Genomic DNA, 12,374 nt, shown 5'->3' on the forward strand with positions numbered 1-12,374 from the left:
TAATGTGTAATTTCAAATAAATGTAGAGGGTCATGTCAATATTTTTTTTAAGATAAAAAAAGACATTTATCACATAAAAATGTGGATTCCTCTAAAATTTTGAAGCACAACAGCTTCAAAGTGGACTTGTGTTACACATTACGACTTACAAATTTACAATTTACAACATACAATAAATTACAGTAACTTTTTTTTTCCATCATGTTTTATAAAAGTTCATAAAAGTCGTAAAAATCACGTTTTATTTTTTTCAAACTTAAAATCCGTGAATTATTCAGAATAGTTCAATAATATGAAAAATAATACTTTCATTGAAAAAAGTGAAAAATTCGTGAATATTTTAAGAATTAAACGGGAGATTGCTATCAAGGTCGTAGACTAGAGTTCACCTGTCCCCGCAGATAACACGAACGAGTCAATTCGGTGTACGTGTTCCGAGACGAGATGCTGGGTTCGAAAACCACGTTTTTGCTTGATGTCTATTTGTTTCAGTTTAAATGTGCCCTAACATCCCAACATCCGTACTATTTCTGAAAAAAACACCTGAGGTTTTAGCCCATTTAAATCACGTTGCTAGGGTTTTAGGGTTTATCTCCCTCTCTCTCAACTCTCCAGCTTCGCCTCCTCAGCGAACACTCTCACTCCAGAACCAACATGGATAGATATCAGAGAGTCGAGAAACCAAGACCTGAATCGACTATAAACGAGAACGAGATCCGAATCACCACTCAAGGCTTGATCAGGAACTATATTAGCTATGCAAACAGTCTTCTTCAGGTGATCTTTCCTTCCTCCATTCATCAAATCTCAAAATGTCTTTGTTATCTGCTCTTATTTTTTTTGTTCATCTTAATGGGTTTTGATGTGTTTTGGGTTTGATCCACTATAGGTTCTAATAGTTGGATAATGTTTTTTTTTTCTCTCCCTATATCTTAGTTGCTCTGTTTTAATCCATGCTAAGTGGGTCTTACTATAGTTATTTTTTTTTCTGGGTTATGCTAAGATTTTGATTAACAGGGTTGATCATGTTCTTTTCTGAGTATTTCCCACTTGTTTGTTCATAATTCCAAATTTTTATATCTTGATTTTTAATTTTTGTCCCTTTTTTGAATGGGCTTGGGTAGAATACCTTGCTTTTCATTTGAGAATTTTTCTTTTGTTTTTGTTGGAGAATAATAATGGTTTTAAGTGAAAATAAACAGAGTACAATAATTGACCCGAAAATAACTAAATAGGAAAGTGAGAAACGTGTTCTAAGAGATTGAAAAATTATGTAATCTTCCACCAATTAATTCCAAGAACAACAATAGAAGTATGAATCTGTAAATAAGAAGTAAAGAAGTTATCTGTTGACATGTGGGTTTCGAAGGGGGCTAAGGATGGAGTGTTCTTGGACAAATCTTTCTATGGGGCTTTACAGGAGGACACCAGGGTAGTCTTCCCAGCTGCTGCGATTTAAGGACCTAAAGTCCCATCGAAGGTTTCATTCTTTATATGGTCCGTTTTTTGGGAGAGCATTCTGACATTGGATAGTCTTATCCAGAGGAGGAAAGGGGGAGGGGGGGGGGGGGGGCTTTGTACTCTGATATTTTGCATTATGTGTAGGTGGGACAGAGAGTCAGTCAGGCATCTGTTATTTCATTGCTTGTTCGTTCGGGAGATTTGGATGTACTTCTGGGATCTCTTTGGCGTTATGGGTTGCTTTACTTGTATGGTGAAAGGTCTCTTCGAGGCTTGGATGGGCTTAGGTGCTTCGTTCTTGCAGGCTAAACGCATATCATGGCCTATTTTGCCTTTTGCTGTATGTTAGGGTGTTTGGAAAGAGAGGAATCGTCGCATGTTTGAAGGAAATGGGACTTATTTTGAGAGCATTATCGTGTCCATCAAAGGTTTTCTTTTCTTTTGGTGTAAGGTGTTCATTGTGTTCAAAGGAGTCTTCTTTGAGGACTTCATGGGGAGAGGGAGTGGGTCTGTTATTTAGCTTAGTTGCTGTTTGGGTGTCTTGTTTTGTACTCTTTTTGTTGGTCATCCCAACCACATTTAATATATCTTGCATTTACCTATCCAAAAAAAAAAAAAGAAGTTATCAGTAAATGGATGGGTTGAAGCGCATGTTGTACTTCAATTGTGAGCACTTTGTGTTTTAGCTTAAACCTTGTTGTTTTTTCTTGAAGTTCCTAGGTTGAATGCATGTGATTGATTATGGTCTTGGCCATCTTTCTTGTATTAGTACTGTCGGTATCTGGATAGTCATGCATCTTTACTTTTATATTTGATCTTTTGGAGGTTATGTTGGAATCTCTTTTTTTTTTTTTTTGTACTTCCATTTAAGATACTCATTATAGTTGTTAGTTCCCACAGTAATGGTTGGAATTACATAAGTTTCTAGATGCGAAATGCCTGTCCTACGTCATGAAATTTTTCAGCAAGGATGTGTTTTGTTGCACTAGTAGATGATGGAAGGTTCCCATTTGGGGAACTTGCCAAACCCTCCTCAATTCTGTCATAAAAAAGTGTGCAATTTTTTATTTGAAAATAGCTAACAAAACTTGTTAACATGGAATATGTTATTATCCACACTTTGCAATCTATAATTTAATTAATTATTGGTTGTTCCAACAAGAAAAATGAAATTAATAGCTTTAAATACTTTAACTAAAGAAAGAATATTATTTGCCTTAGCAAAGAGACTTTACATGGTCATAAACCTCTAGATCATGTTATGATCAATGGTTTATTTTTTATTTTTTGGTATCAATGGTTTAAAATTATTATTAAGTAAAAAGATAGGTTTTAAAGATTCATCCCTTTGGTGCAAAGTTAGTTCTCTGTGTAACAAATATGTTGGATGATATTTACCAATGAACGCGTTAATTATTTGGTTTTTAAAGCTTGAAGTAATTCTAATGAATTTGGCCTTTGGAAAATTATTTGGTTGTGACATATGCTTTGGGTTCTCGAAGATGGTTAATTTCATATTTAAATGATCTTCGGGTGACTCCTTTGTTGTATTTCTAGCAAAAGAATTATGACCTTCTTAAGTAGAACATATCATGTGGCATGATTGGAGGTTCCCTTGCATGAATCAAGTTTTTAGTTACTAAGAAATACATGGTGCTATTTTCTCACTATGGGTCTTAGTTGCAAACAAGTTTTGGCTATGACCCATTTTTTCAAGGGTTTGGTGGATGTTGGCTTTACATCAAGGTGGAATTATAAATGTTGGCCATGGTCTGATAATTGGATTCATTTTTTTAATAATTGGAAGTTTTTTTTATTGTATATAATAAAATACGATTGGTGTCTCCCTTTCTTTATCCCCCCCCCCCCCCCCCCCACCCACACACACACACAAAATAAAAAATAAAAAAATAAAGAGGGATTGAGATTTAAGCTCGCGGCAAATTTGGACGACAACTTTTCAACTTTATTCCTTTTTTCTTTTCCTCCTTTATAAGAATACCCCTCCAGCTTTGTTGCCTTCCCTCTTCCACCCTCTCCTTCCAAGAATACCTTTCAACTTTATATATTGCCTTTTAGTCTTCTAGTACCTTTCCAATAATACCTCTCCAACTTTGTTATCTTTCCTCCTCTCCACCCTTTCCAATATTAAGCTTCTATCTTCATTATCTTTCCTCTTCTACCCTTTTAACCCCAGAGAGGATTCCCGTGCAAGTAGGCATGAGCAAACTCTAGTATAAATAATATTGAGATTGCTATGAAAGGTAATACAACAAAAAGACTATCCCATCCCATATATAATCTTCTCCCAAACGAATCGTCATCGTCATCAAATCCTTATCCCAAAAATTTGGTATTGGTTGAATGAATCTTGTCCCTCTATTTAATTTTTTTAAAACCATATTTTCTGTTAATTTGATGTGTTCATATCTGTTCTTACCAGGAAAAATGCTTTTATTGGGGCTTAGAGCCATGTTCAATTAGTTGACATATTACCATACAACTTTAAGATCCAGGGTTCAAGTCCAGCTTACCTACAAGAAAAGTGTTTTTATAGAAAATAATCTTTGCCCTTAAAAAGGTCGCCACTTTTTTAAGCCACGCTAACCTCATTTCAAATATCTCTATTGTGTTATTATATAGTGCCTTATAGCAATATTAGGCCCAAAGAAATACTGAAATACATCGAACAAAAACTTCCACCATACAATCAAGGTTGTCCCCCCAACATTTGTACCTTACCTACTAAATTTGATTCTTGAACAAGACTACTTTGAAGGCCATGCACCTCAAATACCTAAGCAACTAATGGTAAGCTACAATGAAGAACAAAATATCATTCACAAATGGGAGATGAAATAGTTGATATTCTACCTTCACAACAAAGCATTCCTAGTGTTCTACCACATTTTCTTCATTCGACCCAAGCCCTTCACAACTGCAACTAATAGAAATTGTTTTCCCTTTTGAGCTTCTAAAGAAACTCATTGAGGGTCCATTAACTAGCATGGAAAAGGAGTCGGGAATAAACGAAAAATGAATCCACTTCCTCCATTTTAGTCTTGAAATGCAAAGCCAGGATTTTTTCTAATGGGGCAACTAAGACCCTTATAAATTTTAAAAATTCTTGTGGGGGCAATAGCAGTAGATTTTTTTTGCCTCAATTTTCAATCACAAAAGCACATAAATCCTTATAAATTTTAAAAATTCTTATGGGAGCAAGTGCCCCCATTGTAAATCCGCTTCTGTTTACATAAGAATGTTGTCCTAGGAAAATACTGACTCCAAAACCACCTTAGTTTTGGAAGCAAGGAACTTCGTTATTAATTTGTACACAATTCTTTCCTAGTTTACCCGGTCCGTCACACCTTGGACATCGCAATGCGCATATAATCTTTGATCTCTTTGTCACATTCTTTTTTTTTTTCTCGGGATTATAGTTTTGCTAAAGAGAATTTCTGAACTTGACATGACCTTGCTTTTTATACAAATCGTGGATAGTATCAAAATATTTTATTTGGTGGATGGAATTCTACTGTATATCTTGAAGAGTTGAAACATGCACTTTATTCGTTCCTTAATTTCATCCCCTTATTGCAAGTTTAGTCTCTTCTATCTGTTCATGATTTCAAAATTGCGATGAAGAACAAATGTGGTGAAGTGATGTCCCATCAATCCACCTAATTATACATGGTGTGCCACTTCTTGTTTGATAGTGATTTTGTTGACTATGAATGTGTGATAGTTAAGATGTATTACTTTTTTAAATCTCTCTCCTTTGCAATCTATAACAGTTAAAACAACAAAAATATACCTCATGTATTAGCTATTTTGTGATAGCAACACCCTAACCAAAATTGAGCCAATGCAATAGGCACATTCAAGGATTTTATGGTGTTTTAATCTTAAAATGGGTTATATTTGGGTTTGTTTCATAGGTTTAGGAAGCTTTATGAGTGTAACCCTAGGGTTTCACCTTAAAAAAGTTGAAAATGACCAAGATACCCTCAATAGGGACTTCTCAATTTCATGTTGATGTTTTGGGTGTTGAGGCCTCACCTATGGTAGGTGTGGCGAGATGGCATCATATCGCCTACGGGAATGCCTCTCTCCTTTAATTACGTTGACTATAATATATCATTATCTTATGTCAAAGAGAATCTTCCAAGGTGAATACATTGATTCTCAATAGCCAAACAACAATGTTTGATGAGTTGCAGGATTTCTCCCAACTTATCCACTTCCTCGATGATATGTCAAATTAGTTGTTGAGTGATTTTATGTAGAGCAGCCATTGTGGATTGATGTTGGATTTATTGGCAATCAACTAATGCCAACAAAGGGTGGTTTTTCTACATAAAGGGACAATGAGAAAAGCTAGCCCCCAAGTATTAAATAGTTTTTTTTTTTTATGATGGGGGTTCCGGACTTGTAGGCTTGACTAGCAAGGGCAAGGCAACTGGCCTCTTAGAGCTCCATATCTCGTCCAAATCCCCTGGGTACATGCAATAACCCACAAGCCACACATACCAGGTAAGTAGGGATAAATCCCTGTGGGTGGCCAACGAGGGGGGTTGAACTCAAGACCTCTCCCTTAAATAAGTTAAATTAAGGTTGTTCAAGTCCATCTATTAATTTCTTAGCAAAAAATAAAAAGACTATCTATTAATTTAGTTTAGGAGTAGAAGAGTAGTTTCAACTTTAAATAAGAATAGAGTTTATATATGAGGGGTATTCGGCTCACAATCTTAGGTTCACAAAAGGCTCACAAATTTTTTGTCCTATGTGGCTTAAAAGTTTTGGATTGGACTGATTTTTGTGAGGGTGATCTCTATGGTGAGGAGATCATCCTCATCAAAAATCAGCTGAATCTGAAACTTATAAGTCCATCAAAAGTGGTTTACAAATTTTCGGTAAACAATCGACGGTTCACAATTCCATCTACTAATTTAGTTTAGGAGTAAAAGAGTAGTTTCAACTTTAAATAAGAATAGAGTTTATATATATATGGGTAGTGTTCGGAGGCCCTAAAGAGAGCCAAACATTTTTTCAATGTATGGGTTAGAAGCTTCAAAAGTGGTTTATAAAGAGGGTTGATACTTTGATTTAATGAAACTGGGGAGTATTTGGGATGGGCATTCATTTGCTTGTGATTCACTGAACATCAAATGATTATAATGTTGTGTATGAGTTACCCAGTGTTGCTTGGCACACATTTCATGTGTGTATAACCAGTCAAGCTCGTTATCATCATCAAACCTTATCCCTAAATTCTGGGGATTTGTTGAATGAATTGCTTTCCTTCATTATAAAACTGTCTTTTGTTAATAGTTTTCTAATTTGTTCCCACTGACTCAATCAACCATTAATTTTTTAGTTTTATTTTTATGGGCAAGCTAGACATGAACCCACGACCTCAAAGTTATTTTGCAATGTGTCAAACCAACTGAGCCATGGGTCTAAGCCCTCAATCTACTATTATTAGTCAAGCCATATAATATAATAGGAGTGGGCTTGGTTTACTGCACCTTAGATCTATGTTTATGACTGCATTGATAAAATGGGAGAAGGAAATTAAGTAGTTATAAAGGACTAATTTGAATATTTAGTTGTTATAAGCATGTTTTAAAATATTGGAATTTATCTGCTGAGATCGATACGAAACATTGACAACAAAACATTGAATGTTTCGGGAATGACATTGATTGCCACAATAGTAGGCTTGTTAGTCCAGATAATTATGTGTTGCTCAACAAAAGGGCATCTCATATCTTAATGGAAAAATTATTAAATTTGATATTTGGGATTCATTTTTTATATTAATGATCTTGTTTCTATTGAGTGCTTTGTTTGGATTGGGTTTCAATCCAGATAATTATATGTTGCTCAGCAGAAGTACTTCTCATATCTTAAAGAAAATCTATTAAATTATAACACTGCTAGTTGATCACCAAGGAAGCAGGACCATGGTTCAAATTGTTTCTATGACACATCATGGTTTGTACCGAAACCTGAATTAAACATTGACCCTGAACCATTGATCATAAGAACTTCTCATTGATCAGAAATGTTCCTGAAGAATATTTTCTTCCTAGTCCTTCCCCATGTCAGAATTTAGTGGGAAAATTGATCATGAGAACGTATTTGATTTAATTCTACAAAGTTATCCTTCATTTTTTTTTTCTGTGAGGTTACGCTGATATGCTTCATGAGACTGGTGAGTCGGTTCACTTCCTATTGATTTACGAATAGGCATGCAGTAGTTAGAGATTCAATTCAGAATCCTTGCTTTTATCAGAGATTAGAGGCAAATGGAAATATTAATCTGTCTCATATCTACATGACCAAACATTGGTAGGCCATACTGTTTTGAGCCAATTCATGCATTCCTTAAAGGACCCTCTTTTGATGATGTTTATAGGATCTTGAGATCTCAAAATCCTCTCAAAGACCAAGTATCTCATGTGCCAAGTGTTATCATGATATATTTTCCCATACTAATGTGAAATTGGATGGTCTCTTGTAAATGTTACATTCTTACTTAGTGCACACCAAAATGTAATGTTGCTAGGTGAAGCCTTGTGTAGAGAGTTGTGGTATGTTTTGGATCTTCTTGGAAAAACTTGTCTCTTTTTGGTTGATTCTTCCATGGTCCCATGAAACTTTATTGATACAATCAGAGCTAACCAATTTTTCTCCTGTCCCCTTTTTTGTCATGGAGCATAACACATGTGGTTGGTAGTTACCTTTTTGTGTGAGAAGGTTGAACCCAAAGCATAATTGACTTCTTCGTTTAGGATAAAATAAAATACTAGTTGGCTGATATTTTGTTGAAGGCTTTTGGTGAGCAGCACCCAATTGAAAAGATATTTGGCAGCCCTGCCTTGGTAGGCATTAATGCTCCCTCTCTAGAGGAGCTTGGGACCTCTTGTTGAAGAGCAACAAAAGGTATTTTGGTATGTAGTGCATTATTTATATATTCCATGATACTCTTACACCCTTGTGCCACTGAGTACTCTAGAATTTAAGAGTATTATACCATATTACCAGAATATCCTTGTTGCAATTATCTGACATAGTACATTACCACACTCTTCATCCTGAATTATTTGTTACTCCCAATATCAATTGTATGTCACTGTATTCAGGAGAAACGTGTGAGAGAGATTGTCTTGAAGGCAATGGGACAGGCTATCAGCAAGACAGTGGCCATTGCCGAGATTATAAAGGTAGTTTAGCTGATTTACACCTTTTTCTTGATTCTACAATTACAAATGCAGAATTGCACTTAGCCATTTTTACATACAAAAACAGAAGAGAATCCCTGGGTTGCATCAAGAAACGACCATCAGCTCAACAAGCATAACTGATGTCTGGGAGCCCATTGAAGAGGGTCTTGTACCGTAAGTGCCTTTCTTTTTTCCTTCTCCAAATAAATGCATATCTCAGTAACATAATTTTGATATTTTGGTTGTAAACACTTCATGCAGTGTGGAGATGACTCGACATGTTTCAATGATTTCAATCTCTTTGTCAACAAGAGAGCTAAACAAGAATTCACCTGGGTAATTCTAGATCTTCTGTCAAGTATTCTGACTTGAACTAATCTGATTACTGTATGAATGGCTTCTGATTTTCTGCTATTTTTTGCTCACGAGTTGGCTCTGTTTGGCCCTTTTTATGCTTTTGAGATTAAAGATTGGAGGGATGTTTGCGTTTAATAGGTACCAAGCTCCATTATATGTAGAGAAGCCCAGGCTCCAACAGCAGTATTACCAACAACAGCGTCAGTATCATCAACAACAGCATCAACCAAAACAAGAACCCTTTGCTGTTACTGGTGCTAATGAAGGTGAAGTATCATTTATGGGGTGGAGATTTTGGATATTTATAATGGGTCAGGATCCCTTGACTCCTAAGAAGGACTCGTGAAAAAAACACATGATGCAAAATCCAATGGTTGAGATTTATCTTTGGGATAAGTATCTCTGAGATTTGTGTTATCAAGATACTCATAAATCTCAACCATTGGATTTGTGTTTAAAGGGGTTGGGATCACGTGTTTTTTTCAGGAGTCATTCTTAGGAGTCAACAGATCCCAATCCATTTATAATTTACCAAAGTTTTAACATGTTCCCCATGTGTGACAATTAGATTCATATGGCCGAGGACGAGGCCGGGGCAGAGGCAGAGGACGGGGTTGGGACAGAGGTGGATACAGAGGCGGATATGGGAACCATCAAGGTATTTTCAAATCACATTTTTTTACGTCTATACTAGAAGGTGGCATGTGCAAACACACTTATATCAAAAGGGCTTATTTGCAATTTAAAATATTGATTAAAGGGCTTTTTAAGATTAGATAGAAAAAAAGGATACCTTTGAAATTTGAAAATGAAGCAACGTGTGTATATGGTCATGGGTTGCAATTTTCTTGGATTTTTACCAAAATGAACTTGATTATATTAAATATAAATATAGAAGTGGGGGCATTTATGACCACTCAAATTTGGTGTTGCACCACTTCAACTCCGCCTTCTCTCATTATAATAGTAAAGAAATGCTATATCCCTGCTTACATGCTTAGGTTCTCTATGGCAGAAAATGGTGGGTATTGGAATGGTGGTCGAGGAGGTGGAGGTGGCAGAGGTTGGGGCTATCGTGGTAAGCGACAGTTAATCTACATTTTCGCTCTTACTAGAATGGATGCATTTCAAGCTTGTTTGATTTGCAGATAAATATATGTTGCACGTGCTTTTTTGTTCTCAGTATTGGCATACATGTATGCATGTGTGGGCATTGATGTTATGTAGGCATGCTTAGTACACACCATACATGGATTCAGGTTCCTTGTACACAGTTTCTATAGAACTATTGAGTTTGAAGATATTTGAGTATGTACCTATGCCGCATGGATGAAAGGAAAATGATCCACATGCACATGAGTGCCCTCTTGTATTTGTCCACCTAGTTTGACCCATTGTGCAAAGTTCTGTGTTGATTCAGAATGTTTTGGCTGAGCATTCCAGTTCTGGCTGTAAACAGAGACATTAAATTTTTCTGGAATGTTTTGAGATGTTTCAATCGAGACCATATCAGGTTTTCTCCTGATTGAAACATTCCTCTAAACAAAATTTAAACCTGGTTTGACCAATGGGATTGGGACTAGGGCCTGCAACTCGGGTGCGTTGGTGATCAACCCATGCCCAACCCACACTGACAAACACCAACCCGCACCTGCGCCCAACCCGATCTCGGGCATGAAATGCTCAACCCAAACCCAAATATGGTCTGGTTGGTCTGGTTGATCGGGTTGGCTCATTCCTCATTAATATTAGATAATATAGTAATGATAATGATTTATATTAAGATAAGTGGTATGTAAAAAAATTTAAATTTACAATTATTTATCCTAAAAATATATTTCAAAGTTTGCATACGTGAAATTATGTGCAAATGTTATGAAAAACATGATAAAGATTAACTATAGTTTAAAATATGAATTATGAATGAGAAAGAAACAAAGATATTTAAAAATATTTTTAAATTATAACCATAAGTTTGGGTCGGGCAACTGAGGAGATTGCATGTGCATGACCAAGCGTGTGCACATACATAAAACACTGTTCTTCATGCTTTGTATGTGGGTATGACTTTCTCCAAGTAGGAGTAGTATTGCCTGATCCCGGGGCTAGCTTGGTAGGGCCACCTGCCTAATAACACAGCCACCCTAAACCCCCTATCAACTTATCGGTAAATAAGAGAATCTTGCCTAAGAGAAAAAGGGAAGATGTGAATGTTTTTAGTTGCACTTGTGTTCATTATATAACCGAATTCATTTCGAGGGTTGATCATTTGACCGGCTGTTTCTTGCAGGTTCTGGATATGAAAGAGGCAGAGGAGGGAGAGGTTATGGTCGTGGGCGGGGACGGATGGGTGGCCGTGGAAGAGGTGGTGGTGGCAATGGAAACGGTAGTGGTGGCAATGGAAACCAGGCATAGTTGGTGTGTAGTGTGTTTTGCTCTATATATCTAAAATGCTTGCCTTTGGCTAATAGGGAAGAAGGTTGCTTGATGACTGTTTTTTGGGGGGCCGTTTGAAAGCAGTTTTCCGTTGTTTTCTCTATTATATGGATGTGGGTAGTCTTGGTATGTTTGTTGTTTTTGTTTTTGTTTTTATAGCCAAGAGCAAGTTTAGCTACTCTTTGTTGCTATCAGTTTCACTCCCAGCCCCCCTTGACACATTTGTGTCAAAATATCCCATTTTTCCAGTGTATGTATGCCTTTAGCTTTAGCCTTTGTTTTCTGTTATTTTAGCCCAAAATTAAGAAAATCAGATTCTGACAGTGTATATATGATATGTTTTTACTCTAATTTGTACTCTTCTAGGTTTACTTATTGGTCCAAATGAAGGTAAATTGTCTTTATTATGGTGATCATAGATTAGCCTTTCTATGTGATTCTTTGTCAGTCATAAATGCCATTCGAAATCCCACATCAACTTATTCTTGGGAAATTCATGTGCCTATTGCTAAAATCAGTCTGGGGGATGACTTCAGCTTTCATTTTATCAGGAGAAAGTTCAATAGCCAAAGCACATCTGTTAGCTTCTCGTTGTTTTCTTTCTAACCCTGTCTCGGGCAACACATCTACTTATATAAAGGATTTCAATCTCACTCATGAATAAAATCTAGTATCTTTAAAAATAAAAATAAAATGCATTTACCCATGTACGAGGGAAAGGAGTGTGAGGAGTTATTTCTCTTGGCTTATAGTGGTCATAGATTGAGAACGAGAATTTTAATCTGCAGAGATCTAATTTCTGATTGATTTATTGAAGGATCGAAAGTGTTTATTTTTGTTAATAATAATAACAGATTTGTACCCTATAAGCAATCACAAGAGGTATTACTT

At 36.1% G+C, this 12,374-nt stretch overlaps 1 protein-coding gene across 1 annotated transcript; it reads left to right on the top strand.

Moving 5' to 3' along the window:
- Positions 1-502: 502 nt before the first annotated feature.
- On the top strand, positions 503-11,854 carry LOC147382847 (uncharacterized). The gene is made up of 8 exons (XM_086428083.1): positions 503-777; positions 8,610-8,690; positions 8,776-8,864; positions 8,952-9,026; positions 9,186-9,313; positions 9,616-9,705; positions 10,063-10,125; positions 11,338-11,854. The coding sequence occupies exons 1-8, from the start codon at positions 655-657 to the stop codon at positions 11,460-11,462; spliced, it is 774 nt and encodes a 257-aa protein (XP_086284209.1). The 5' UTR covers positions 503-654; the 3' UTR covers positions 11,463-11,854.
- The last annotated feature ends 520 nt before the right edge of the window (positions 11,855-12,374 follow it).

This window comes from Akebia trifoliata, chromosome 16, assembly GCF_017979445.1.
Source record: "Akebia trifoliata isolate Shusen 1 chromosome 16, ASM1797944v1, whole genome shotgun sequence".
Lineage (NCBI taxonomy): Eukaryota > Viridiplantae > Streptophyta > Magnoliopsida > Ranunculales > Lardizabalaceae > Akebia > Akebia trifoliata.

What these genes read in the sequence shown, in the direction of transcription:
- LOC147382847 (XM_086428083.1), top strand. Translation starts at nt 655, where the DNA reads ATGGATAGATATCAGAGAGTCGAGAAACCAAGACCTGAATCGACTATA. An exon ending in ATGCAAACAGTCTTCTTCAG is followed by an intron (nt 778 to 8,609) that starts GTGATCTTTCCT and finishes CACTGTATTCAG; the next exon opens with GAGAAACGTGTGAGAGAGAT. An exon ending in ATTGAAGAGGGTCTTGTACC is followed by an intron (nt 8,865 to 8,951) that starts GTAAGTGCCTTT and finishes CACTTCATGCAG; the next exon opens with TGTGGAGATGACTCGACATG.